Source organism: Pseudonaja textilis, chromosome 12 (genome assembly GCF_049901715.1).
Source record: "Pseudonaja textilis isolate UNSWEBS1 chromosome 12, rPseTex1.2, whole genome shotgun sequence".
In the NCBI taxonomy this organism is placed as follows: Eukaryota; Metazoa; Chordata; class Lepidosauria; order Squamata; family Elapidae; genus Pseudonaja; species Pseudonaja textilis.
Genome location: NC_142001.1, coordinates 1,114,323 through 1,138,606, shown reverse-complemented (window position 1 = coordinate 1,138,606; position 24,284 = coordinate 1,114,323). Strand labels below are relative to the sequence as shown.

At 41.8% G+C, this 24,284-nt stretch overlaps 1 protein-coding gene across 2 annotated transcripts in view; it reads left to right on the top strand.

Moving 5' to 3' along the window:
- Positions 1–24,284, top strand: part of TRPC5 (transient receptor potential cation channel subfamily C member 5) — a 271,919-nt gene that overhangs the window by 144,321 nt on the left and 103,314 nt on the right. For both annotated transcript variants that reach the window (XM_087940859.1, XM_026703135.2), the window contains one exon: positions 17,995–18,331. In XM_087940859.1, coding sequence (XP_087796985.1) covers positions 17,995–18,331 — 337 coding nt within the window. The remainder of the gene's footprint in view (positions 1–17,994; positions 18,332–24,284) is intronic.

Genomic DNA, 24,284 nt, shown 5'->3' with positions numbered 1-24,284 from the left:
GCTTTCCCATCCACTGGCCATTGTCTACCACCCATGGCTCCCTGCCCTTTGTCCCTGTCCATTGGCCCCAGCACCGTCTCAGCCAGTCTTCGAGTATGGAAGATTTGTCTTTAAATGGAATAGAAGAATAGAATATAACTTTATTACAGTCTTAGACCAGCAATAGACATCACTATTTACAATATATATAAAAATACAGACACATTATAATACATTAATAGTGGATAAAAACATCTGTTAAGAAAATACATGTTCTCAAACAGTTAGGGGCACTCCCTGGTTTATATGAGTGGAGAGCTAATAAGTATGTGTGTAAATATCATTTTCCAAAGTATGTTCTATCTCCAAAAGTTGTCACAAATTGACAGTTATAATTCTGTAACCAATTTTTTTCTAGTAGACATTGCAGCGACACAGAATTTTGCCAAGGCACATGTAATAGCTGGGTTTGAATCCTGGAGGAGAAAGTCCACATAAAAATTGTCTCCCTCCCTGGCAATCTCTCTAGTAAGGGGAGAATATACAATGACCTATAAATTCTGTATAACTCACAGTACAATAAAACAGGTAAGATATCTCCAGCTTCTCCTTTACCACATATACATACCCATTCTGCTATTGGTGTTTTCTTATACCTGCCCTGAAGGAGTGCTGATGGGAGAATATTAAATCTGGCTCTGAAGAATGCTATTCTTTGTTTTGGGAAGATCAGATCAGTTAGATATCTTGTTGATTCCCACACTCCCTTGTTTGATTCTGTCCTTGCTGTGGCGAGCCAACCTATTTAGTTCTTCTCGGAACTCCAGGTCCTTCGGTCTATTGATTACTACTTGCTTTGCTTAGTCAAAGCCTGGGGACATTAAGAATACTGGTGAGGGCCCACAGGAGCCCAGCTGGTGATCTATTACCTGTTTCCAGGGGAGGGGAAGTTATTAGTACTAGAGGGGTCAGTCCCTCTGGGAAGAAATGCATTTTTAGCCAATGAATGATCATCATCTTCCAGGCTCTTACCTGAATTTGAGGCATGCCTGTCTCGATTCTTACTTGGGGGTTCCTTTGGGTGCAGCTAAGGTAGCTCGCAGGAATTTAGTTTGTATAGGTTCTAGCGAGTCTTTTTTTTCAAGGATTCCTGTTTGTGCCCCATATAGAATTTGTGCCAATGTTTTGGCCTCAAAAAGTTTTAAGGCCCCAGGTACTAATTGCCCTCCACTGGTGTAAAAAAAAATGTTTAATTGCATTTGAGGACCTATAGGCTGCTTGCAATGTGTGATCCAGGTGTGCCTCCCAATTCCTTGCGAGTGGAAAACCACCCCAAGATATCTGAATGTCCTAATCTGTTCTAAACTGTGCCCTTCTATTCTCCAGGAGTATTGTATAGGTCTTTTAGCAAAAACTAAGACTTTTGATTTATCAAAGTTAAGGACCAACTTATTCTGTTTGCAAAATTCAAGTGTTGCCATAATTGTTCTCTTCAGTACAATTGCTTAAAATCAAGGAAGGCCATGAAAACAGAGGATTTTTTTTTATTTGTGTATTTTTGAACCAGATGTTGAAGTACCAAGATATGATCTACCGTAGATCTCCCTTCTCTAAAACCAGCTTGCTTATCTTTGATTATCCCCCCAGAAATTAGCCAATCCTGAAGTTTATAGTTTAGGTGTTTGACATACAATTTACTAATAACACTCAGAAGGCTAATAGGTCTATATCTACCTAGGTCCATTTCTATCACCTTTTTTATAAATTGGTATGATAATTGCTGGTCCTCAATATCTTGGCATATGACCGTTTTATCTATAAATGTAAACAGAGTGGAGCCCACCAACTGGCGTTCTTTTTGATTATTTCTGGCAGGACATTATCAGCACCTGGTGCCTTATTAGCCTTGAGGGTTCCGATCAACCGGGATATCTCTCCTGGTGTAACTGGGGGTCAGTAAGGAGTTTGGTCCAAATTAATTTGGCTCTTCTTAGTTACATAATCAGGGTCTGTATATAGCTCTCTAAAATATTCTTCCCAGGCATGAAATGGTACCTGATCAGTTGGGGGTAGGGGGGATTTCCCCAATCCTCTAGTGATGTGCCAGAAAAGGGATGTATTTTTTGTCTTGACTGCTGTGATTAATCTATGCCAAGACTCCTTCAGAGCCACACTTTTCTCTTCTTTTAGCAGGGTCTTATATTGTTCCTTCAACTGCTTTAAGCAGTGTGTGTGATCCTCAGAAGGGGTGTTTTTACTTTTCCTATACTTTTTGTTACATGTCCTTTTCAGTTGCACGTAATCTCTATCAAACCAATTTTTATTCTTTAAAATCAGCTTTTTGGATTGAGCTAGTATTCTGTTAGTGAGAACCGATTTCAAATTTGAAATTAAAGTTTCAAACCCTTCTAAGTATGATCCTTCAAACTTATTTCTTTGTAGAGATGTACGAAGTTCTATTGTTTCTGGCACTAACATCCATTTAGTAACTTCCTTTGCATTTTTCTGGGTCCATTTAATTTTGACCTGGGTATTTTGGCTCTCTAGCCTGGGTAGGTAGATTGAACAAGTCCTTAGAGATTTCTGGTGTAATGTGAGAATAAAGATTACTGAATTGTGATTGGTTTCCAGTCATGAATCTACCTCCATCTTTTGCAAGAACTTCTGGAGGTCATATGATGTTATCCAATAATCAACTGTGGATTTTCTTCCTGCTCCCCAATAAGTATATTCTGCTTTTTGTGGAACCATTAAGGATACAAAGGTCCAAATGTAAAGTCATCTGTCTTACACATAAACTTGCCCGATTTGCTTTAGGGTCTTTAAATTGTCTGGAATGCAGGGGTTCTTCTGGTACATTCTCATCATAATGAATCTTAAATTGATTAAATAAAGCTTGATCGTTTGGACCCATCCTAGTAAGTCCCCTCCAGTAATTATTGCTGCTGCGGGGTATTTGTCTGAACAGCTAAGGATAAAATCTTCTATGCCATCCCAAATCTTGTTGATCAAATCCTTCTTATTGAGTGGAGGAACATAGATATTAAAAAGCAAAATCTCCACCTGTTTATATAAAAGTAAGGTAGTCACAACCCATGGCTGAAAAGGTGGCAGTGATACACATATAAATTGCAGAGCTGAATTAACTAGTGTCACAATATCCCCTTTAGCTCTCCCACCCATCTTATTTGGGGCAGCCGGGATAGAGTTGGTCCAATAACCATCTAACTGTATCTCTGTGGGGGTCCAGGTTTCCTGTAAGAAGAGGATGTCAAATTGTGATATGTAGTCAAAAAAGAGTTGGTCTTTTGATGGGACAGTCCAGCCCGCTATATTCCAGGTTATAATGGAGGGGGGATCATCTTTTGCTGCTCATCAGGAAATTTGATTTCTACAAAGGGAAGTTGTAGGGTTGTTGCAGTGGACTGAGGTGTCGTTGCGCACAAAATTGGCTTTCTCTAAAAGGAGGGGAGACACATCTAAATCCTGTTAGACTCCTGAGAAAATTGTTCAGAATAAGGGGTTTTAGCACCGGCTAGCAGAGCTCTTGCTATTCCTGTGCTTCTTCTCTAGGTATAGGGGAAGGGGTGATTAGGTCATGCTTCATTCAACTTTGAGATGATGGTCCTGTCGTGGGACCTCTCCCAATCTCTTGTTGTGGTGCTGAAGGTGTCATAGGATATTCACATAAGGATGATAGTATCTCCATCTCTACTGGAACCTCTAGTGGTCCCTGTATATCTTGGCTTCTGTTTTCCATCTCATATCCCTGCAATCCTTTGCCCTCCGGGGCAGAAGTAAGAGGTTCAATTATTGGGGAGACCAGATCTATAGGCGGTTCAGCAGTGTCCATTGTGACTAACAAGGATTTCTTTAAATTTTCTAACTTGAATAATATGTTATCTTGTTATTTTCTTGGGAGAGCACCAAAACATTAATGAGACCCATTTCTGTGCTGTTAAGTACATCTTCACCAACCAAGGCTTGCTGACTCCCACTTCCTTTCTCTCTTTTTTCCAAGGTTGAGAATGCAGAAGAGACAGCAGCCGTGGGAGCTTGCATGTTAACAATTAAAGGTTTAACCTTTTCCTCACAGAAAACTCTGATGGGAATAATTTGGAAGGAGGCTAAATGTGCCTTCATCTTAAACAGCATCAGCATTGAGGGGGGGGGGGGTGGCTGCTTGAAAGACAGGAGTATCTGCTTCCAATTTGGGACCTCAGGAAGCCTCTCCATAGCATGAAGATCAATCTGCCCCCGATGGCAGTGAAGAAGCTGACTTAGGGAATTTGGTATAGCACTCTTAGTAATCCAGCGTCCGTAATTAAGTCTGTTCATGTGGATTCTCAAAGCAACCTGTTGTGTTTGCAATGAGCAATGTGATTGTAGGGGAGATGCTTTCCTGGCTTCCACCTCGTTCTCTTGTTGCCTTCTCTGGAGAAGGGCTGTTTTTCTGAGAGGGCTGCCACTTTTTAACAGGGTTTTTAACCGTTTCCCTGGGTCTTTGCTCTTTTTCTTCTTCCATATCCTGAGTATGGGATTTACCCAGGTCTGCTGTAAGCACGTTGGTGGTGGGGTCTGTAGCCCGATGCTGTGCTTGCAGAAAGACAGTGATTTCTTTTCTTAATGTCTCTACATTGTGTTGGATGGTTATTAATTGTTCAGATATTGAGACAATTGTTTGCGCTGTGAGAAGGCATTGTTTTGCCCTAAACTCTGCTGTATTCTCCCAGGATAAGCTCTCCTCACTTTGAATTGGATTATTGTTAATCTTTTTAGTCTTTATCACAGTCTCCATATCAGCAGTAACTGGCTTAGTTGTGTGTGAAAAAATCTGGCCGTCATTTCTCTCCTCCCCCACTAGATCGGGAAAGTCTAATATCTGCTGTATTGTCAGATCTCTTTGCAGGTCCCGTTCTAACTGCTCAAGATTGTTGGAAATGGGGGGAGGGGTTAGTTTTACTTACAGATTTCTTGCCAGCAAAGTGCTCCTCAATTCTTGGTTGTTTTGCAGTCTTCACTGGTGGGAGAGATCCTGGGCTAGTGCCATGGAGCTTCTTTCTTTTCCCCATGCCTTATTAGTCCTCAGCAAAACAAAATCTTTTGTCTGTGTTGTGGTCTATGCTGTTATCGTCTCCGGAAAATATTATTTAAATAAAAAGGATCCAGTAGGAGTACTAAAAGTTGATAAAATAAAACAAAACCAAGAGGAGCTGCTGCAGCCCAGCTCTGGCAGCCGGCTTCCCCTGGCTCCTCCCCAGTGTGTTATCTGTCTTTAAATGAATCCAAACTCCAGCTCCTCTTTAGGACAGTGATGGTTTATTCAATATATCAGCAAACAACAAATACTCTAATCAGGCAAGAACGGCTAAAAGCCAGGCAATGTTACCGTTGGGTTTGAGTTTGCTCTCTTTCCTTTTATTACCATTATCATGAGCCACACCCTACCACACCCAGGCCTGTACACAGTTCTAGTTCTGGCCACACCTAACCTATTATCTCTGTTGGGTATATGGATACACCAACCAGGTTTGGGTTGAATAAATATGTAAACCTGGGATTAAGTGTCTTGTAGCTTTAAGCAAGAAACTGCAATGTCATTGTGGGTGCGGTTGCAGGCAGTAATAAAGGTAGGAAGGGAAACGTAATAGACCCGGCTTCTGGATGCACCTGGTTCTGTTCCTGGTCTGCTGCCTGCTGTGTTGGAACGTCTATCTGCTTACTCTGGATGGCTACTGTGCCAGATACCATTTCAACTGAACACAAAGACTGTTTGTTTGGTGAGCTGAGGATTCAGCGTTGTCTTTGAGAGAAAGGTATCGGGAGGAGAAGATTTACAAGCAGATAAGGACATTGTATTTACTGTTAATGGACTTGATAACTGGATGGATATACTGGATAATGATATATGGACTGAATGACACTTCTTAATCTCTGTGTGAATTAAATAACTATTTTAAAACCACAAACAGTGTTTTTGTCTCCAGTGTGTGTATACTCTTGGGCCCACTCTCTCTCTCATTTGCCAGCCTGGCTTGACTGCTGCTGCATACTCTGCTTGGGGGTTTATCCCCAAACACTAACAACTATTAACCCTATAACATGTCATCGTTAACCTATTCTGACCCTCACTAACAGATCCCCACCTGGGGCCACCTTCACCATGTCTGAACTCAATGCTTAATTACCACCTATATGTGCCCCAAGCCCCTCTAACAGTATGTACCACATCAGTACATGAAAAAAGCCATTTCCAGCCCTGCAATTGCTTCAGATCCATCCTGCAGCTCACAGTTCTGCTGAAGGTAAAGCATCGTTCAACACCATCGGCTAGCACAACAAGCAGCAATACAGATCCGGCATCAGCAGAGTTAAGGTGATATTCTCCACTGCCAGCTGACTTGCTGTGAGGTGTGTTTGGAGCTGATGGGCTCCGTAGTGAACTCGGATCTTGACACACTGTTTGACCCAGGCATTTCGCTGCATGAGACAAATAGCCCCTAGCCAATCATCTGACTGCAGAAGCAATGGTACTGTGGGGGCCATGTGTAATTGGTGGTGGGTGGAATGATCTCAGGAGCTGTGGGGAGACAGCATGCAATGCAAGATATTTTTTTTAATCCCCACAGCTGCTCTGCACATTTTTTTTTAATGGGACTGCCTTTTCGGACCAATAGGGTGGCTCCAGATTTATGGTCAATCTATTTTCCAAAGACCAGAAGGCAAGACAAAAAACAATGGATGGAAACTAATCAAGGAGAGAAGCAACCTAGAAATTAGAACAATGGAACGGCTTGCCTTCAGGTTTTCAAGAAGAAATTGGTCAGCCACCAGTCTGGAATGGTATAGGGTCTCCTGTTTGAGCAGAGAGTTAGACTAGAAGACCTCCAAGGTCTCTTCCAACTCTGTTATCCTGTTAAGAAATCCGGGATAATTTCTTTACCTGCTGTTGTTGAAAAGTATAGAGGCAGAATGTCCAAAACTTTTATATCATATTATCCTTTCAAATAATGTTAGGTCTTCAGGCAGAAGTTCAGGGCTCAACACAAGAAAGGATTGGATTATCATGCACATTATGAACATGAGCAGGTCATTAGACCATGAAAGTTCAGAATCTAAAATTACCCGATGTCATCTTTGCTTTTAACATCATTTCTGGTCCAATATTAGGCTTCTTCAAATAACTGATGCTCCAAATTGATTTTCCCCAATGTGGAATATTAGATTACACTGATGAATCTAATGAAACTATTATGAACTTTTTCAAAGACTTTCAACTTGTATTAGTTCAAGATAATCAAATTAAGACCACTTCAGGGATTTGGTTTGAATCAATTCAAAATTAAATTGATTTTTTAAAATAGTTTTGCATGTTGGAACAAGATTGGATTTATCTGATTTACACTTCCTTTCTCTATATTTTATGTCCATGTTTTTATAGAGTACATTAGGCTTGATCACCTTTTCTTCCAAGAGTAGAATTTAACACTGCTAAATGTGGTGAAGTCTGAAGGACCCCAATTAATACTTACAACATTGATGGACCCTTGTGTTTAATTATCCAGATGGAATCATCAACAGTTGCAAATAATGACTAACCTGAAAAATATAGATATGAAAAATAGGCATTTATCTGTATTTGGAATAACAAAAAGTGAACTACCATAAAGATCAGGTCATTAGGAAATTTGTGTAATTAAATACATTGATAGAATGAGAGGTCCTAGACCAAACTTAAAATAATACCTTTGGTATCATGGAGCTACCAATACCTTTGGTAGCTACAGTAAGAGTTTGTCCAAGGTATCTACAGAGAGTCCTCAACATAGGACCACAGTTGAGGCCAAAATTTCCATTGCTAAGCAAGAATTTTAAAGTGAGTTTTGCCCCATTTTGTGACCTTTCTTGCCACAGTAGTTAAATTAATTACTGCAGTTGTTAAGTTAGTGAATCACATGGTTGTTAAGTGAATCTGGCTTCGTTGTTGACTTTGCTTGTCCGAAGGTCACAAATGATGATCACATGATCCTGGGACACTGCAGTTGTGATTATCTAGAAGTCCCCAACTTCTGCTGCACAGACCACTCCCAGTCCATGGCCCATTGGAAATTGATCTGCAGAAGCAGAAGCAGAAGAAATTGATCTGCAGAAGCAGGGCACAAAGCTCTACTTGTACATGCATGAGATTAGGTTGTACATGCAAAACCATCCCCTTCGCAACCCCCCCACTGCCACCACAACCACTACCTGGCGCCGCCACTGCTGGTCTGTGGATCTGAAAAGATTGAGGACTAGTAATCCAGAACATCGAGGAGCCTTGGTGGTGCTGTGGTTAAAATGCAATACTGCAGGCTACTGACTGCCAGCTGCAAGCGGTTTGGCAGTTTGATCCTGACCAGCTCGAGGTTGACTCAGCCTTCCATTCTTCCAAGATGGGTACAATGAGGATCCCGATTGTTGGAGGCAATATGCTGACTCTGTACCACTCAGAGAGTGCAATATGGAGCAATATATAAGTCTAAGTGCTATTGCTATTGCTATCCTTATCAAGTTACATGCATCTGAGGCCCAATTCTTCAAAACCAGAAAGTGGAAGCCTCTAGATCAGAACTGGGCATTTTCTACCTCCCAGGCCATATAAGTTTATTATTTATTTATTTATTTATTTACTTATTCAGTCAGTCAGCCAGTCAAATGCTTACAATAGAAAGTTGGCCTGCTTCTATCCAGCCCACATGAGTTCAATGAGAAATTAGAAATCAAATGTAAATAAGTATACACCATGCATGCAACACAACCGCATCGCTTTTATTTTGAAAGCAATTGCTATTTTTTTCAATGTATGTATGTTCATGCATACATACCTTCAGAGCCTGATTGATTTGACGCTCCACAACACTCCCAGTTTATATTCAGCCCCTTGAGAAAATTAACGACTGTTGCATCATCCCCGTGGTCACATGATCAAAATTCAGACACTTGGCAACTGACTCATATTTATAATGGTTGCAGTGTTGCTAAGTTAACAACTGCAGTGATTCACTTGACCTCTGTGGCAAGAAAGGTCGTAAAATGGGGCCAATTTTACTTAATTGTTTATTTATTTTATTTAGAAAATTTATATTGCCACCTTACTTGTACATGGTGACTCAAGGCAGCTTACAAGGACATAAAAACACAATATAAAAGAAATAAAAATAATAAACAATAAAAACAATAAAATAATAACCCCCACCCCAGGGACAACACATATTCATACTAGCCATTTAATGGGATCCATTTTACTCTGGTTTCCCCAGGCTCACTGGCAGAACTACGTCTTCAGGGCCTTACTAAAAACTGTTAGAGTCAGAGCCAGTCTAATTTCCAGAGGGATGATGTTCCAGAGAGGAAGTCACCATGGAGAAGGCCCTTCTTTTGGGTCCTGCCAGGTATATGGGGACAGGACCCCCAAGATTCCTTGCCTCCCTATTATAGTGGGTCCGGTGGATGTCATCCGCAAGAGGCAGTCTCTCAGTTAACCTGGTTCCAAGCCATGAAGGGCTTAACAACTGTCTTGCTTAGCAACAGAAATTTTGGGCTCAGTTGTAGTCATAAATTGAGGACTATCTATATATCCAGGTCTGTCTTCATTTGGTTCCTTTCCCTTAATCAGATTTCTTTCTTCTTATCTCACCAGCTTACCTTTCTCCTGTCCTGTGAAGACATTGCTTAGCTAACTTGAGCATTAATTTGATTGGTAAAGAAACAAATTGAAAATGAGTGTATTCCAATTATTTCCCCTATTCCAAATGTTGTAGATTAATAATTCTCCCTAATTTTCCAACTTTATCCTGTTGGAAGAAATAGCCTTCTGGGTTCAGTTCCAAGTGAGGAAGAAAGACACTGGAAACATGGTGACTACTTGGAAAGATGGTTTAATGGTGGACAGGATCACATACCTTAGGTGAAGAAAGAAGGAAAAGGGCTGAGATGCTGAGTCCCTTAGTTATATACCCTCTGTTGGGCCCCACCTTAGTGTTTCCTGCTCCTGTGTAAGAATTGTATCCCATTGGCTGTCAGACTCCCGGGGCGGGGTCTTAGCTAACTTTGTAAGCTTGGTTGGGCTTCACCTGAGTGCTGGCTGATGCTTCCCAGGCCAGGTGGTGAGATGGGCAGAGACCTTTATTAAGTAGAATACTCTGACCCAGGCCTTAATGACCCATTAGCAAAGGTGAGGGGGAGCTGAGTTTCTGCCTCACTGAGTTTCTACTTTTCTTCTTAGGGGAAATATTTTGCCTTTTTAGTATATCCCAAAATATTTCATTTTTCTAGGAGGGGGGTGGGTTTTAACTTCCAACAACCTGATAGTTGGAAAATATGGAGACAGTTGCTGTTTTGGTATAGTGAAAAACTACATTATCTTCTCTTGGTTGATTATTGAGCATGTATAATTAATACATTGTAATTTTACCACTGCTTTTAAAAAAAGACCACAGATGCAAATGTAATGGAAGCTATAAAAGAACGTCATTCATTTTAAAGAATGTGGAGAGAATAGAAAATATAGTTGGTTTGGCATTTCTTAGTCCTTGCAAGATCTCCTGTATTTTACAGAGCAGAAATGTTCAGTTATCTGATAGTCATGCACAAAGGTCATAAATGTGATATTTCATCCTATCCCTCATTCCCCAGTCAAATAATTCTCTTAGAAAGAAAAAGAATACAATACCAATCACATTCAGGATTATTCGGTTGTACTTCTGAAAGGGTAATGTAATTTAGTCAGAACTAAGTCAGTACTTAGATTAGTTAGGTTAAACTAGTTGGCCTCATCAATTACGTCATGCAAATTAGCCCATTCTTCCTATTTTTAAATTAGCTTGCTTTTACTGCTTCCAATGAAAGAAAGTGGGAGAGCTTCACCCCAACTCTGGGATGAAGCGTCCCTCTCCAGCCCGCCACTGAGAACAAGCCAGCAGAAATAAACACACCCCTCTTCTGCCACGGGAGCGTGGCTGCTTCCCAGCCAGTGCACCTCTTACCCCGGTGTTCCTCCAGCAAGCATTTGCTGGCTGGGCAGTTAACTGCTCCACACCAGCGAGCCATGCGGGCAGCTCCTCCTCCAGCATCCCGCCTGGAAGAGGCAGTACAACAGCCCAAAGAGGGGCAGAGCTGTGGACCAGGACGGGCAGGCCGGCACTTCCCTCCCTCGCTGCCTGAGTGGTGTTGTTGCACGGCTCCAGCCCATGGCGAATCCATGCTCTAGCGCCTGGCTGGCTTGGGTGACTGAGAAGAGCCGGCCGTCCCCACGCAGCCCCCCTTCCCACTACTTTTGCCAAGGAGGCACGACCATTTCTGTCCCCGGCATTCCTCCTATGTGGCTTAGCTCCTACACTGCCCCAGAAGAGCTAGCCACCCCCCGTGCAGCCCCCCTTCCCACCTGCCTCCTCCCCTCCTCTCAGCAGGGCTCCCGTAGCTCTGGAGATGGAGACCTGATGGGAAGGAAGCAGTGTTGACTTGGCCGCCGGCTGGGAGCAAGCTCCTCAGCACTTGGCCCAGCTTTCCTGGAGGGGCTCCAGGGCAGTCTGACAAGGCAAGGCAAAGGCGGGGAGGAATCCGAGGAGATGAGGGAAAGGATGCCTCCAATTCCATACAAAGGAAGTGTCAAGGGAGCAAAAGATAAAAGAGGGAGGGGACAGGATCTTGGTTTCCCTTGCTCCCTTAAGCAGCTTTCAAGGCTGTCCCATCCTTCCCACAGGGGACACCCTCCCTGCCCATCAGCTGAAGCATTCAGCCCCCCTCCCCCGGCTCCCTCTGCTGACCTCCAAAGGACTCCACAGCCCCGGAAACCAAGCCCCCCGCCCTTTGGACTCAGCTAAGCCCTTTGTGGAGGCAGCTGGGTGGAGCTGGAGGGCCAGAAGGAGCCTGGGGACCGGCCATTGAGCCCCTCCTCCAAGAGCTCTGTCCTCCCGGGAGCCTCTTCCTTCCTCCCATCCAGCCTGTCTGATAAGCTCTCCCGCTGGATCCCTTTTCTCTCCAACAGGGGCAGGGACTCTGTCAGATCCTGCTGGGGCGGCTGGGCAGTGCCTGGGTCTTTTGGAGGGTGGTTGAGGGAGCCTAGCTACAGAAGGGGCTTGTAAGGGAGCATCACAAATGCGCTCTGGATTGTTTGTGGCAATGGATCCGGGAGGCAAACACCTATGAAGGAAGAGACGGGAGGGGGGAGGGTAAGGGGGGTCCACAGATTCCCCGAAGCAAAAGCCGCTGCTGAAGAAGGCAGAATTCTGATGGGTTTGAGCGCTGAATATTTGAGTATATCAGGCTGATTCAGTTATTTGTAGTTACAAAACAATCCAAAGAGAAGGAAGTAAGGAAGGATCTTTTTCCCTCCCTGTTCAAGACAGGGGACCCAGACAGAGTGCAAATTCCTCTTTCCTTGGGATCACCTAGGTTTTGTACCCAGACAGCAAATCACCCAGAAGTGACACCTTCTCTTTATTTATTGCCGAGACTGATGTGGATGCCCACCTCATGTGCAACAGCCGTTGCTGCTGCTGGGGGTGAGGGGGCAGCAGAGGCACGATTGGCAGGCCAGGGCTTCTTGTGCAGCCCCAACCCTCCAGCTCATGGTACTGATGCGCATCTGTGCTCCAGAGCTCCTGGCCGACTCGGGTGCACAGGACAGCGTTTGGTGGTTGGGTGGATGGCACATGAGGTGGGCACTCATTGCAGGTGCCTCCAAAGGCGGGAAGGACGGGCTGGCGGGCGCTAACCACGGTCGTTCTCCCCGCATTGGGCTAAGGGTGGTGGCTGTTTCCGCTGTGAGTGGCTCGGACCCACTGCTGCTGCTCCGCAGCCACCCGCCTGGCCTTTCTTTGAGGTGGAAGAGCTAGCTGGGCTGAAGGGACCGGCGCGTTAGAGGCGCTCAGTGTAGGGAGGTCGGGAAGGAACCGAAGAGGCCCTGGAGATTCACCTCCCCACGTGGGGCTGGGCTGCCCTCTCGGGCAGGGGAGGCTTTGTTGTAGTAGGGTGTCATTTTTAAAATAATTCACGTTACCTTCGAAAGCAAAGGGAAGGCGGCGACGGGAGCGCCTGAAGCCAAGTGTCTCCTCAGGGCTCCGGTTGCAGGGAGGAGCCCTGACTGGCCGCACGTGGCTGCGCCAAATGCCGCGGCGTTGCTCTAACGTTGCGGCAGCAAGGGAGAAGGGAAAGCAATGGTGGAAGGTCTCCAGATATGAAGTGCCCCATCAACGCAGGCAGCACCATATCCGGGCATGCAACAAAAGTACTTCCTAACGGCAAGCCCCCCCCCCATCCCCCCCATTTTGCATGTTTAATATGGGCCTTAATTTGGGGGGAGGGGCTTAATTTGATTTTATGCCAATAAATCATGCTGGGGCTTCCTATTGGTGGAGGCCGTATTGTTGAAGAAACACGGTATTTGAGCTATAGGGTCCTTGGTGCTCTCTTAGCTTGATTGTTTGGTTGAGCACTGGTGATGTCACTTAGTTGGGTAATGAAATGTCTGCAAGAAATCAACCAAACTCTGAGCGCCAGGATCCACAAATAATGCAGTTTCACTATTTGTGAATAGATCATACTTCTACCATAACTAGATGCTGAAGATATCACAAAATTCTAAGCAATCATGCCTGAGTTATATTTTCTTTTTATCCCTAACCCCAGTTCCTTGCAGATTAACTATTCTGGGAAATTGTCTGGCTGCAAGGTAGAAAACATAACTAAATCAGGTAGAAAACGTAACTAAATCTTAGTAAATGAATAGTTTTGCTGGCCTTCTGCTCTTCTGCTGGTTGCCTTTGGCTAAAACAAGACAGGGTTTTAAGAATTGCAAACGAAAACATTTGTCCAAAGCCTGATTCACAATTAGATTCAGGATGGAAGTTAGCAGTTCATCAATTCCCTCCCTCCCTCCAGCTATAAGGCAGCCTTGATTAGAAGATCCGATCCCTATTTCAAATTGAGTTCTTTTTTCCTCCTTCTCTTGAATTGTGCTCCCTTCCCCTTTCCATCTCTTTCTGTTCTTGAAAGAACCTCTTGAAGGAAATGTGAACCCTCTTAATTTTTAATAGCAACGGCAGATTTGCAAAATGAAATCATTTCATTGGGCACAGACCCAGCTGGAATCATAGGAGAAAAATGAACGTGTCTTCTGATAGAAGGGGCAGAAATCTCTGCCTGCTGTCCCGCAGTTCTTATCCATGGGGCTGGACTGAGAGCAGGATAGCCAGTTGCATTAACGAGTAACAAAATAACAGAGTTGGAAGGGACCTTGGAGGTCCTCTAGTTCAACCTCTTGCTCAAGCAGGAAGCCAGAGAAATGGTTGTCCAATCTCTTCTTAAAAATCTCCAGCTACAACTTCTGGAGGCAAGTTGTTCTACTGATTAATTGTTCTGTCAGGAATTTTTTCCTTAGTTCTGGGTTGGTTTTCTCTTTGATTAGTTTCCATTCATTACTTCTTGTCCTGACTTCAGGTGCTTGGAAGATTAGGTTCTTCTTTGTGGCAGCCCCTCAAATATTGAAATACTGCTATCATGTCACTCTTAGTCCATCTTTTCACTAGACTAGACATACCCAATTCCTGCAACCGTTCTTCATACGTTTTAGCCTCTGCCCCTCCATCTCTGTTGCTCTTCTCGGTACTCCTTTTTATTTATTTATTTTGTGGTGCAATATTCCAAGTGTGGTCTTACCAAAGCATTATAAAATGGTATTAACACTTCATGTGAACTTAATTCTATCCCTTTGTTAATGCTTTTCTGGCAGCTGCAGCACAATGCTGTATTATATGTATTTTTTTTTGAAACAAATTTTATTAATTTTAAAGACAAATAAAACATCATTAAACATTAAAAACATAAAACCTCTTTCCATTGTAGATCTTTACAAGGCAGATAAAACATTATTTTATACCCCATAATTCTAATTTATCCCATTTCCATATGGACACATAAATATCTTTTAACAGATTTCTCATTATTTCTCTTTACTCTTATTCAATTACATTTCTTTTCTGTATTTATCTATTTTATAGTCATCATATTTATATTCCCTCTGACTTGTTTACAATTATTTTCATCTGAAATTCCTCCAAGGTTTTATTAATTCTCAATCAAACATAAACACACAAAACACAAAAACATAAAACTTCTTTTTAGAAAGTGGCTTGGCCCCAGATTACCTCTCTTTGTACGGACTTCAATTAAATTCATGCTCATCTTATATACCATTACCTATCTTATTTACCATTCTATATCTTCTATATAACTTCTCCCCGCTTTTCACTCTTCTTAATTCTATGTTATTTATATCATCTTACTTTAAATCATTATACTTGTATCTTTTGTCCATTTTTTTCCAATTAACCATTTATCTCATTCTCTATAATAATAATAAAAAAGATTTCTCCTGGAATCACTAATCAAAGTATGATGCCTTTCTATCGTTCCCCTAGATTGACATTTAAAATAACACCTAGTTCCCAGTCTGATTCTGCTTAGTACATTCTACCTACCAAATTTTAAGAAAAAGAGAGAATAAGTCTATAAAATAATTAAGTACATAATTAAATATTAAAATCTATCATTAAATCTTAAACATTTTAATATTTTAATTTATTAAATCTTGTAACATTCCAATTGTCTATTTCAAAGACAGATGCTGCAATATAATTAAACTAAATATTTTAAACATTCCCTTTGATATTTTATTAAATCTTAAAAACTATCATTATTAAGCATTTTAATCTTTTATTAGATATTATAAAATTCTAATTTTTTAATTGCGAATCCCTGCCGCTGCTGAAGCCTGGCAAACCGGAAGTCAATACTGTATTATATGTATTATAGCTGGAAGAGGGAGAGTTTTTAAATTTAAATTTACTGGTGGAAGTGAGCCCAAGTCAGGTTGCGTTTAGACTGTGACCCTCTTTCTATGACCTTAGGTGTCAAGGCTAATGAACCCAAGCAGATCAAAACTCTGAGACTGGGATCCTTCTCAAAGGTCTTGAGTATATCATATCAGCACAGCTTCAAAGGAAAACCATTTTTAAATCTTTCCTGTAGTTTCAGTATAATTAAACTAGGAAATAACCACATCCCCAAGTGTCACAGATCACATTGCCAGTTGGGTTAATTGGCGGGCTCTCCAGGCACTCTTTCCCCAACCTTATCCTTTGCCAGTAGAGATGAGCTTGGTTCTCACGAGAAAGCTCTCTGTGGGGTCTATTAAGGCATTCCAGCCTCCTTCCCCCCAGCTTCCCCTTCTGTGTGGCAACTGAGGAATAGAAAAATGGCTACTGCTAGGTTTGGTTCAAAGTTGACAGTTGGCTCTCCTCCCTAGTGAGTGAGAAGTATCTGGAAAAATACCAAATGCAGACAGGTTAATTTTTTTCTAGCCACCCTGACATCACTCAGCTGTCCTTTTGGCTTTGGGGGATTTTTCTCATGGAATTTTCTGATCAACCTATCTGCTGTTACGTTTGACTCTTCATCCAAGTGGCTTCCAAAAGGGGGTAACCCTTCCACTGTACTAAGTACTGTACTCTCCCCTTATACAGTCTAGAGTCCAGGATTCTTGTCACTTTATAATGGGCTTCTCCTTGCACTTCAATGGGACCTGGGGCTACCCGAGCTACTGGCCTTAGCCCTGAACCTATTACCGGTGGAAGACCAGATGTACTTTACCCAACAGCCATGGGAGTTTCAGCTCCACCGTGGTTGGGCTAATGATTTTTACAATGGGAAAAGGTCCTATAAATTTAGGACCCAGCTTTTTACATGGCAATTTCAGTTTTAGGTATTTGTTAAAGGGGTAAGCTTTCTCCCCTGTATGAAACGGCCTCTGGGGGGAGATCGTCTTTTGCCTGCCTGTTCTGTTTGCATCTCTGTGGCTTTTGTTAGTGCCTGTTTTACATTCCCTCAAGAATCCTGCATGGAGTTTACCCATTCAGTGAAGCTTACTGAGGAAAGAGGCCCCTGAGGGAACTCAGGCATTGGGACAAACTCCACCTCGTGGAGTAAGATGTAAAGCCCATGCTGCTATGTACAGCACTGCTATATGCCACCTCAGCAAAAGGCAATAGGTCAGACCAATTAGTTTGTTCATAACGTACATAGCTTCTCAGGTATTGTTCTATCATTGCGTTAGCTCGTTCCACCACCCCATTGGCACTCAGATGAACAGGAACAGCTTATGGCAGGGGTGGGAAACTATGGCCCTTTTATGAATTATGGACTTCAACTCCCAGAATTCCTGAGCAAGCCATGCTAGCTCAGGAATTTTGGGAGTTGAAGTCCACAAGTCATAAAGGGGCCATAGTTGCCCACCTCTGGCTTATGGGCTGAAGGAAGGCCAGAACAGGTGATGAAGTGAGCCTGCTTGGAAAAAAGGTCAATAACTATCCAAATCACAGTGTTTTCCCCAGTTTCTGGGAGTTACACGATAAAGTCTGTTACTATTTCCTTCCAGGGTCGTGACGGCTCGGCCACTTGTTGTAACAGTCCTGGGGGCTTTTCAGATTTTTTCATCACTGCACATATCACATAGCTTTTTACATAGCTTTCAATGTCCCTTTTCATTGTTGGCCATCAAAACTGTCTTTGCACCAGATGCCATATCTTTAGAAAGACATACACTAAATCAAGAGTGCGGAACAATAGGCCCTTTACGACCTGTGGACCTGGCTGGCTCAGGAATTCTGAGAGTTGAAATACATAGGTCATAAAGGGGCCATTGTTCCCCATCCTTGTGCTAAATAAATACATGGACTGCAGGCTGGAGGCTGCAAAACAGGTTGGGTGCGCCATATTTCTCCTGGACCACAGATTGACCCCCTTCCTCCTCCCCCGGGATAAATACAGCAAATCTGTTATTTTGTTTTTCCAATTGTCATGGCTCTCACTTGTTGCAATTGTACTCATCTCCACCTCTCCTTTTTTCTCTCTCCCCTTCTTTCCTTCTCTCTCTCTTTCTCTCTCTCTCTCTCTCTCTCTCTCTTTCTCTTACTCCAGTTTGTTGCTCAGCCCAACTGCCAGCAACTACTAGCAACGCTTTGGTATGACGGCTTTCCTGGATGGCGGCGGAAGCATTGGGCAGTCAAGCTTTTGACCTGTGTTACTATTGGACTGCTGTTTCCAGTGCTTTCCGTGGCCTATTTGATGGCACCCAAGAGCAGGCTGGGACTGTTCATTAAAAAGCCATTTATCAAGTTTATCTGCCACACAGGCTCCTACCTTACTTTCCTCTTCATGCTACTGCTCGCATCCCAGCACATTGTCAGGACAGATCTACACATGCAAGGACCTCCTCCTACTGTGGTGGAATGGATGATCCTCCCTTGGGTTTTAGGTAAATCAATGAAGGCATGGAGGGTTAACAAGAAGTGATTGCAGATTAATTTTGATGGGGATTTTGTTTTGTTCCATGCAAATAAATTTGGCCAATAAGACAATGTCAGGATAAACAGCTGCTGTTTCTTCTATAGGAAAAAGGGTGCCTCCTTCTCCACATTTAGCCTTACTCTCTGTTGCAGTTTTGAAACCAGAGGAAAGGACAACCCATCCTATCCCATTGTCTATGGAGAGTGTCAGTCATCCAGGTCATAGTTGTCCCAAAGGTACTTCTTCAAGAGGCAACCGGACCTTCTTTGTTTTTCCTTGAAGACATTTCACATCTCATCCAAGAGGCTTCTTCAGTTTTGATCAACTGGAAGTCCAAAGAAAGTCCAGTTGCTTCTTGAAAAAGCACCCTTGGGAATCCCATCCCATCCCATCCTTAATAGTAGAATGCAAACTCCAGTTGTACAAACAGATGTAGGGGTGGGAAGAACAACTAGAACAACTATATCTTTATCAAGATAGAATGACTATAGTTTTCCTGCCCTGTTATTTAGGCTTTTTGGACAGAATAATGTGTGAAATAGAAACAAGAGAATTGACTTAGATGTCCTTAGATCTGATTTAGAGGACTCTTGATTGAATTAGAAGGATTAAGATGGTGAAAGAAGATATTATGTCTAGTAATATCCATCCAAGGAATCTTTCAGATAAATTTGTATGTCTTACTATATCTTATCTTGCAATTGACACTAAAAGGAGGGACCTGAAATTTTTTCAATGCTGGATTACAAGTGTTATCACTAATGATCATGTTGACTGAAGCTTCACTGAGCTGGAGATCAAATCACATGTAAAGGATGACGGATTCCTCACTTCTGTAAAATATTCTTCATGTTCATATGTGAATGAAATACTGTATATGAACAAATGTTCAGTAAATATATACATTTAATTGGCTAAATGAAGGAGTGAGGCATTTGACCACCCAACTTGTAGAATTTGACTCTGAGTGATAACAATAAAAGCAAAATCACAATTTCCCAACAAATTGACTACAAATACATATGTAGCAAACTTTTTTTCTGATTTGGCTTGTTTCTTGACATTATGTACACTCCCTTGATGTTGCACGGTTAGATAAAAAAACATAGCAAACCATCACAGATTTAAACATGGTTCAATCTGGTTAGTAGAGGAATAGGAGACCATCAAGAAATCCTTGAATTGTAAGTTAGCAAGGAAGTTGAGAGAAAAAAATAGCCTGGGAGACAGCAGCAAATCTCTTTCATATTCTTTCCTAGAGAACTCCAGAGATCTGTTATGAAATCCATAGCAATCTTATCTCAGCTCAAGGATTTGACTTTTCTTCCCTCTGGATGTTAAGTCAAAATGATGCCTTTCTAATGTAATAGAACATTTCAACACTGCAATTCAAAGGATTATACTGGAAATCAACCCACAATCAAAGAATTGCAAGGGAAGGAGGTGAACAGTTGAAGATTTCATCCATGGCTTCCTAATTCATATCTGATGAACCTCTTCAGATCTGTGAACCCACTGTACAAAGGAAGTGGTGGTTTCTGCTATGTCATAAATCCTATGCTACACAAAATTAAGTAATATTACAGAGGTGCTATGCAACCCATAACTGTATTGCATGCTGCATTGCAGTTAACTTAAGCAAACTTATAACTCAGATATGGATCCCAATAATACCAATTTGGCATATTTCAGGGCACATTCTTGGATACAAAGTTCTTAGTAAGAGATGAATGTAATCACAGATAATCTAAAAGCACTGTACAGTGGCTAAATTGATTGATTGATTATGTGCCACCAGGTTAGCAACAACTTCTTAGCAACCAGGTAAATGTCTGTGGAAATTCTCACTCATCCAAGTGATGGTTGTTCCAAAGGTGCTTTTCAAGAAGGTTCCCATCTTCAAAAAGTGGGGAGAAAACAGACCCAGGAAACTACAGACCAATCAGTCTAACATCAATACCTGAGAAGATACTGGAAAAGATAATAAACAGATCTGCCAACATCTAGAAACAAGTAAAGTAATAAATAGCAATCTACATGGGTTTGTTAAAAACAGATCATGCCAAATCAATCTTATTTTATTCTTCATCATAGTGACTAAATCAGTAACCAGCAAAATACTGTGCACAGTATACTTAAACATTCAACAAGGCATTCAAAGTAGACCACAAGCTACTTCTTGGTAAGTAGTAAAAAGTGGGAAAGATAGCATCACCATCAGATGAATTTGTAATTGTTTGACAAACCATACTCAATGAGTTGTCCTTAATGATACTACATCTACATGGAGGGAAGTAAGCAGTGGGGTACCATCAGGTTCTGTCCTAGGCCCAGTATTCTTCAATATCTTCATAAATGACATAAATGAGATGAGGGAATAAAAGGGGAACTTACCAAATTTGCAGGAAACTGGCAGGAATAGCCAAACCCATAGATGATAGGCTCAAGATCCAGATGGAACTTGACAGACTGAATACTGGGCCCTATCTAACAAAATGAAATTCAGTGTAGAGAAAAGTAAAGTCTTACACTTAGGCAAGAAAAACCAAAAATGCACATATAGACTGGGTGAAACCAGGCTTAATAGCAGTAACTGTGAGAAGGATCTTGGAGTCTTAGTGTAAAACCAGCTAAATATGAGCCAGCAATATGCGGTGGCAGCCTAAAAAACCAATGCAATCCTAAATTGCATTAACAGAGGGATACAATCAAGGTCAAGTGAGGTACTAATACCACTCTATAAAGCCTTAGTAAGACCATACCTAGAGTACTGCATCCAGTTTTGGTTACCACACTATAAAAAAAGATGTTGAGACTCTAGAAAAGGTTCAGAGTAGAGCAACCAAGATGATTAGGGGACTGGAGGCTAAAACATACAATTAACGGTTGCAGGAACAGGGCATGGCTAGTCTAGTGAAGAGAAAGACCAGGGGAGACATGATAGCAGTGTTCCCATGTTTGAGGGGCTGCCATGGAGAGAAGGGGGTCAAGCTGTTTTTCTAAGGCACCTGAAGGCCAGACAAGGAATAATGGATGGAAACTGAACAAGGAGGGATTCAATCTGGAAATAAGGAGAAATTTTCTGACAGTGAGAGCAATCAACCCATGGAACAGAATTTACTTTCAGAAGTTTTGAGAGCTTCATGACGGGAAGTTTTCAAAAAGAGACTGGACTGCCATCTGTCAAAAATGGTGTAGAATCTGCTTGGGCAGGGGGTTGGACTAAATGACCTACAAGGTCCCTTCCAACTCTGTTATTCTGTATCTGTTTCTAAATGAAACATCTTTCAAGTTGCCTTTTGAAAAAGCACCTTTGGGATAATCAACCTAATTCTTTAGATCCTCTAATAATTGGCTGCTAAATTTGCTTAAATTGCTGAGTTGATTTCTACTGTCATGTTTTGGTATGAAATGTAGAGATAGAAATTGTTACCATTATGATAATTTTGTCATTTTTTTAACCACGTAGCTCTTATTCATTGCTCTGTCATCTCACACAATATATTTTCATTTATAATTATATTTATATTTCTTGCCTTTGGTTTGTAGCGTCATCAAAGCCAGCTGAGGGTCAAATTGGCACAATGGTGATGACACAGTATTTCCCTCTAATTTTAGTGTATTTCTGAACCATTGATTAAAATAATTGTGAAATAGTGCATATATATATAAAAACATAAATACTTAATAAGATAAAATAAAATACAAGTAGTCCTCGACTTACTACAGTTTTTTTAGTGACCATTCAAAGTTACAACAGTACTGAAAAAAGTGACTTATGATTGTTTTTCACACTTATGATCTTTGCAGAATCCCCATGATCACATGATCAAAATTCACATGCTTGGCAACTTACTCATAGTTGCATAGTCCTGGGTCACGTGATCCCTTTTTGTGATCTTCTGACAAGCAAAGTCATTGGGGAAGACAGATTCACTTAACAACTGGGTTACTAATTTAACAATTGCAGTGATTTCACTTAACAAGCGTGGCAAGAAAAGTTGTAAAAGGGGGCAAAATTCACTTAACATAAATTTTGGGCTCAATTGTGGTTGTAAGTCGAGGTCTACCTGTACTGCAGAAAATATAGTTAAAATATATAGTTACAAATGTAGTTCGAAATAGAAAATATAGTTAAAAAATCCTAGTCCATTTTCGAAACATCCATCCATATCATGTGTCTAGAAGGAGTTGGCCTCAGTAAGGGAGAAATTATTTAATAAATGCCAGAACCAGAATGCAATATGGAACGTGGTATTGTAGCCAATTAACTTGACTTTTTGTCTCTATAAAGACAGCCCTGAATGACGGTGAAGATTCCTTCTGAACTGAAGAACCTTCTTTTTTTTTTATAGCCTCTGATTATGTTTAAACTAATATGATTCCTTTTCCTTTTGATTTACTTTCATAGAATCTATTTTTTAAAAAAAGAATGAGAAATTTAGGGTTATGTGAGGGGATTCTAAACAAAGAAATGCAGTGAAATTATGAACTGTAGTTCCTCACTTTGACAGCTCTTAAAAATGAATCAGAAACTGAATGGATTCTTCAGATTGTAGCTTTGAAGTGGAACTTGGGTAAAAGAAAGTTGATGCCTTCCACGCTTGCCAACAATCTTTATTCAATATGTTTCCAACTCAGTTTTCTCATCTTTTTGCTGCTTTTGAGAAGGAGAAATCTCTCTCTCTATCTAGACTCAGAATAAGGCAGCCATTCACAATGATGTTGATGATAATAATCTCACAGTTCCAATCTCTTTTTCAAAATACTTTTTAGAACTGAGCAGAATAACAGTTGAAAGGGACTTTTGGAGGTCTAGTCCAACCCACTGCTCAAGCAGGATACTTGAAACCATTTTAGAGAAAGGGCGTTGGTACTTACCTGACACACCCATTCTCTTTAAGCTGTGAAGAGCATCCAGTAGTGGGAGGTGCTTCAGTCTCTGCATTTGTAGGCTGGGCTTAATTTGTGGAATGCTCCTCTTCCTCCACGGGACTCCTCCTCAGCATTCCCCAGTTTTGGCGAAGACAAGAGAAATAAACGCCCTCGTTCTCATTGCCCTAACAATTCGTTGGCCGAAACAGGACCCCACCAGATGGAAAAGGGGTGGGGCTGGATGCTCTTCACAGCTCAAAGAGAACAGGCGTGTCAGGTAAGTACCAATGCCCTTTCTCCTATGAGCTGTTCAGAGCATCCAATAGTGACAGCTTGGGCTGTCCTACGGGAGGGACTCCGTCTGGTCTGGAATCTCCTCCTGGTCTCTGTGGACCCTTTGCAGAACTCTTCTGCCAAAGGAAGCCTCAGCAATGCAAATACATCAATTTTATAATGTCTAATGAATGGCGATGGGGAAGCCCAAGTTGCGGCTCGACAAATTTCAGTTATTGGTGCCTGTGTGGCCCACGCTGCCGATGTTGCAGCGCTCCTTGTTGAATGAGCTGTTATGCCCCTGGGCACCTGCAGGGATTGAGTCTGATACGTTTTCACTATTGCAGCCCATAACCAACAGCCTATTGTAGCAGGTGAAACCTTGCATCCCTGAATGTTGGGCTGAAAGGACACAAATAAGGCCTCCATTTTTCTGAAAGCTGCTGTGCGATTGATATAAATTTGCAATGCATGCCTCACATCAAGCCTATGCCATTGCAGTTCCATCCCTTGTGATAGTCTGGGGCAAAAATTAGGAAGTATCAGCTTTTGTGCCCTATGAAAGGCTGAGTTGATTTTGGGTATAAATGTAGGATCAGGGCGAAGGACCACACAGTCAGTATGGAAAACACAAAGATCTTGTCTGATAGACAAGGCTGCAATCTCTGAAATATGACGAGCAGAAGTGATCGCTACCAGGAAAACTACTTTGTACATCAGAAATTGGAGGCTTGATGATTTCAAAGGTTCGAAAGGGCCTTAGTGAGTGTGAC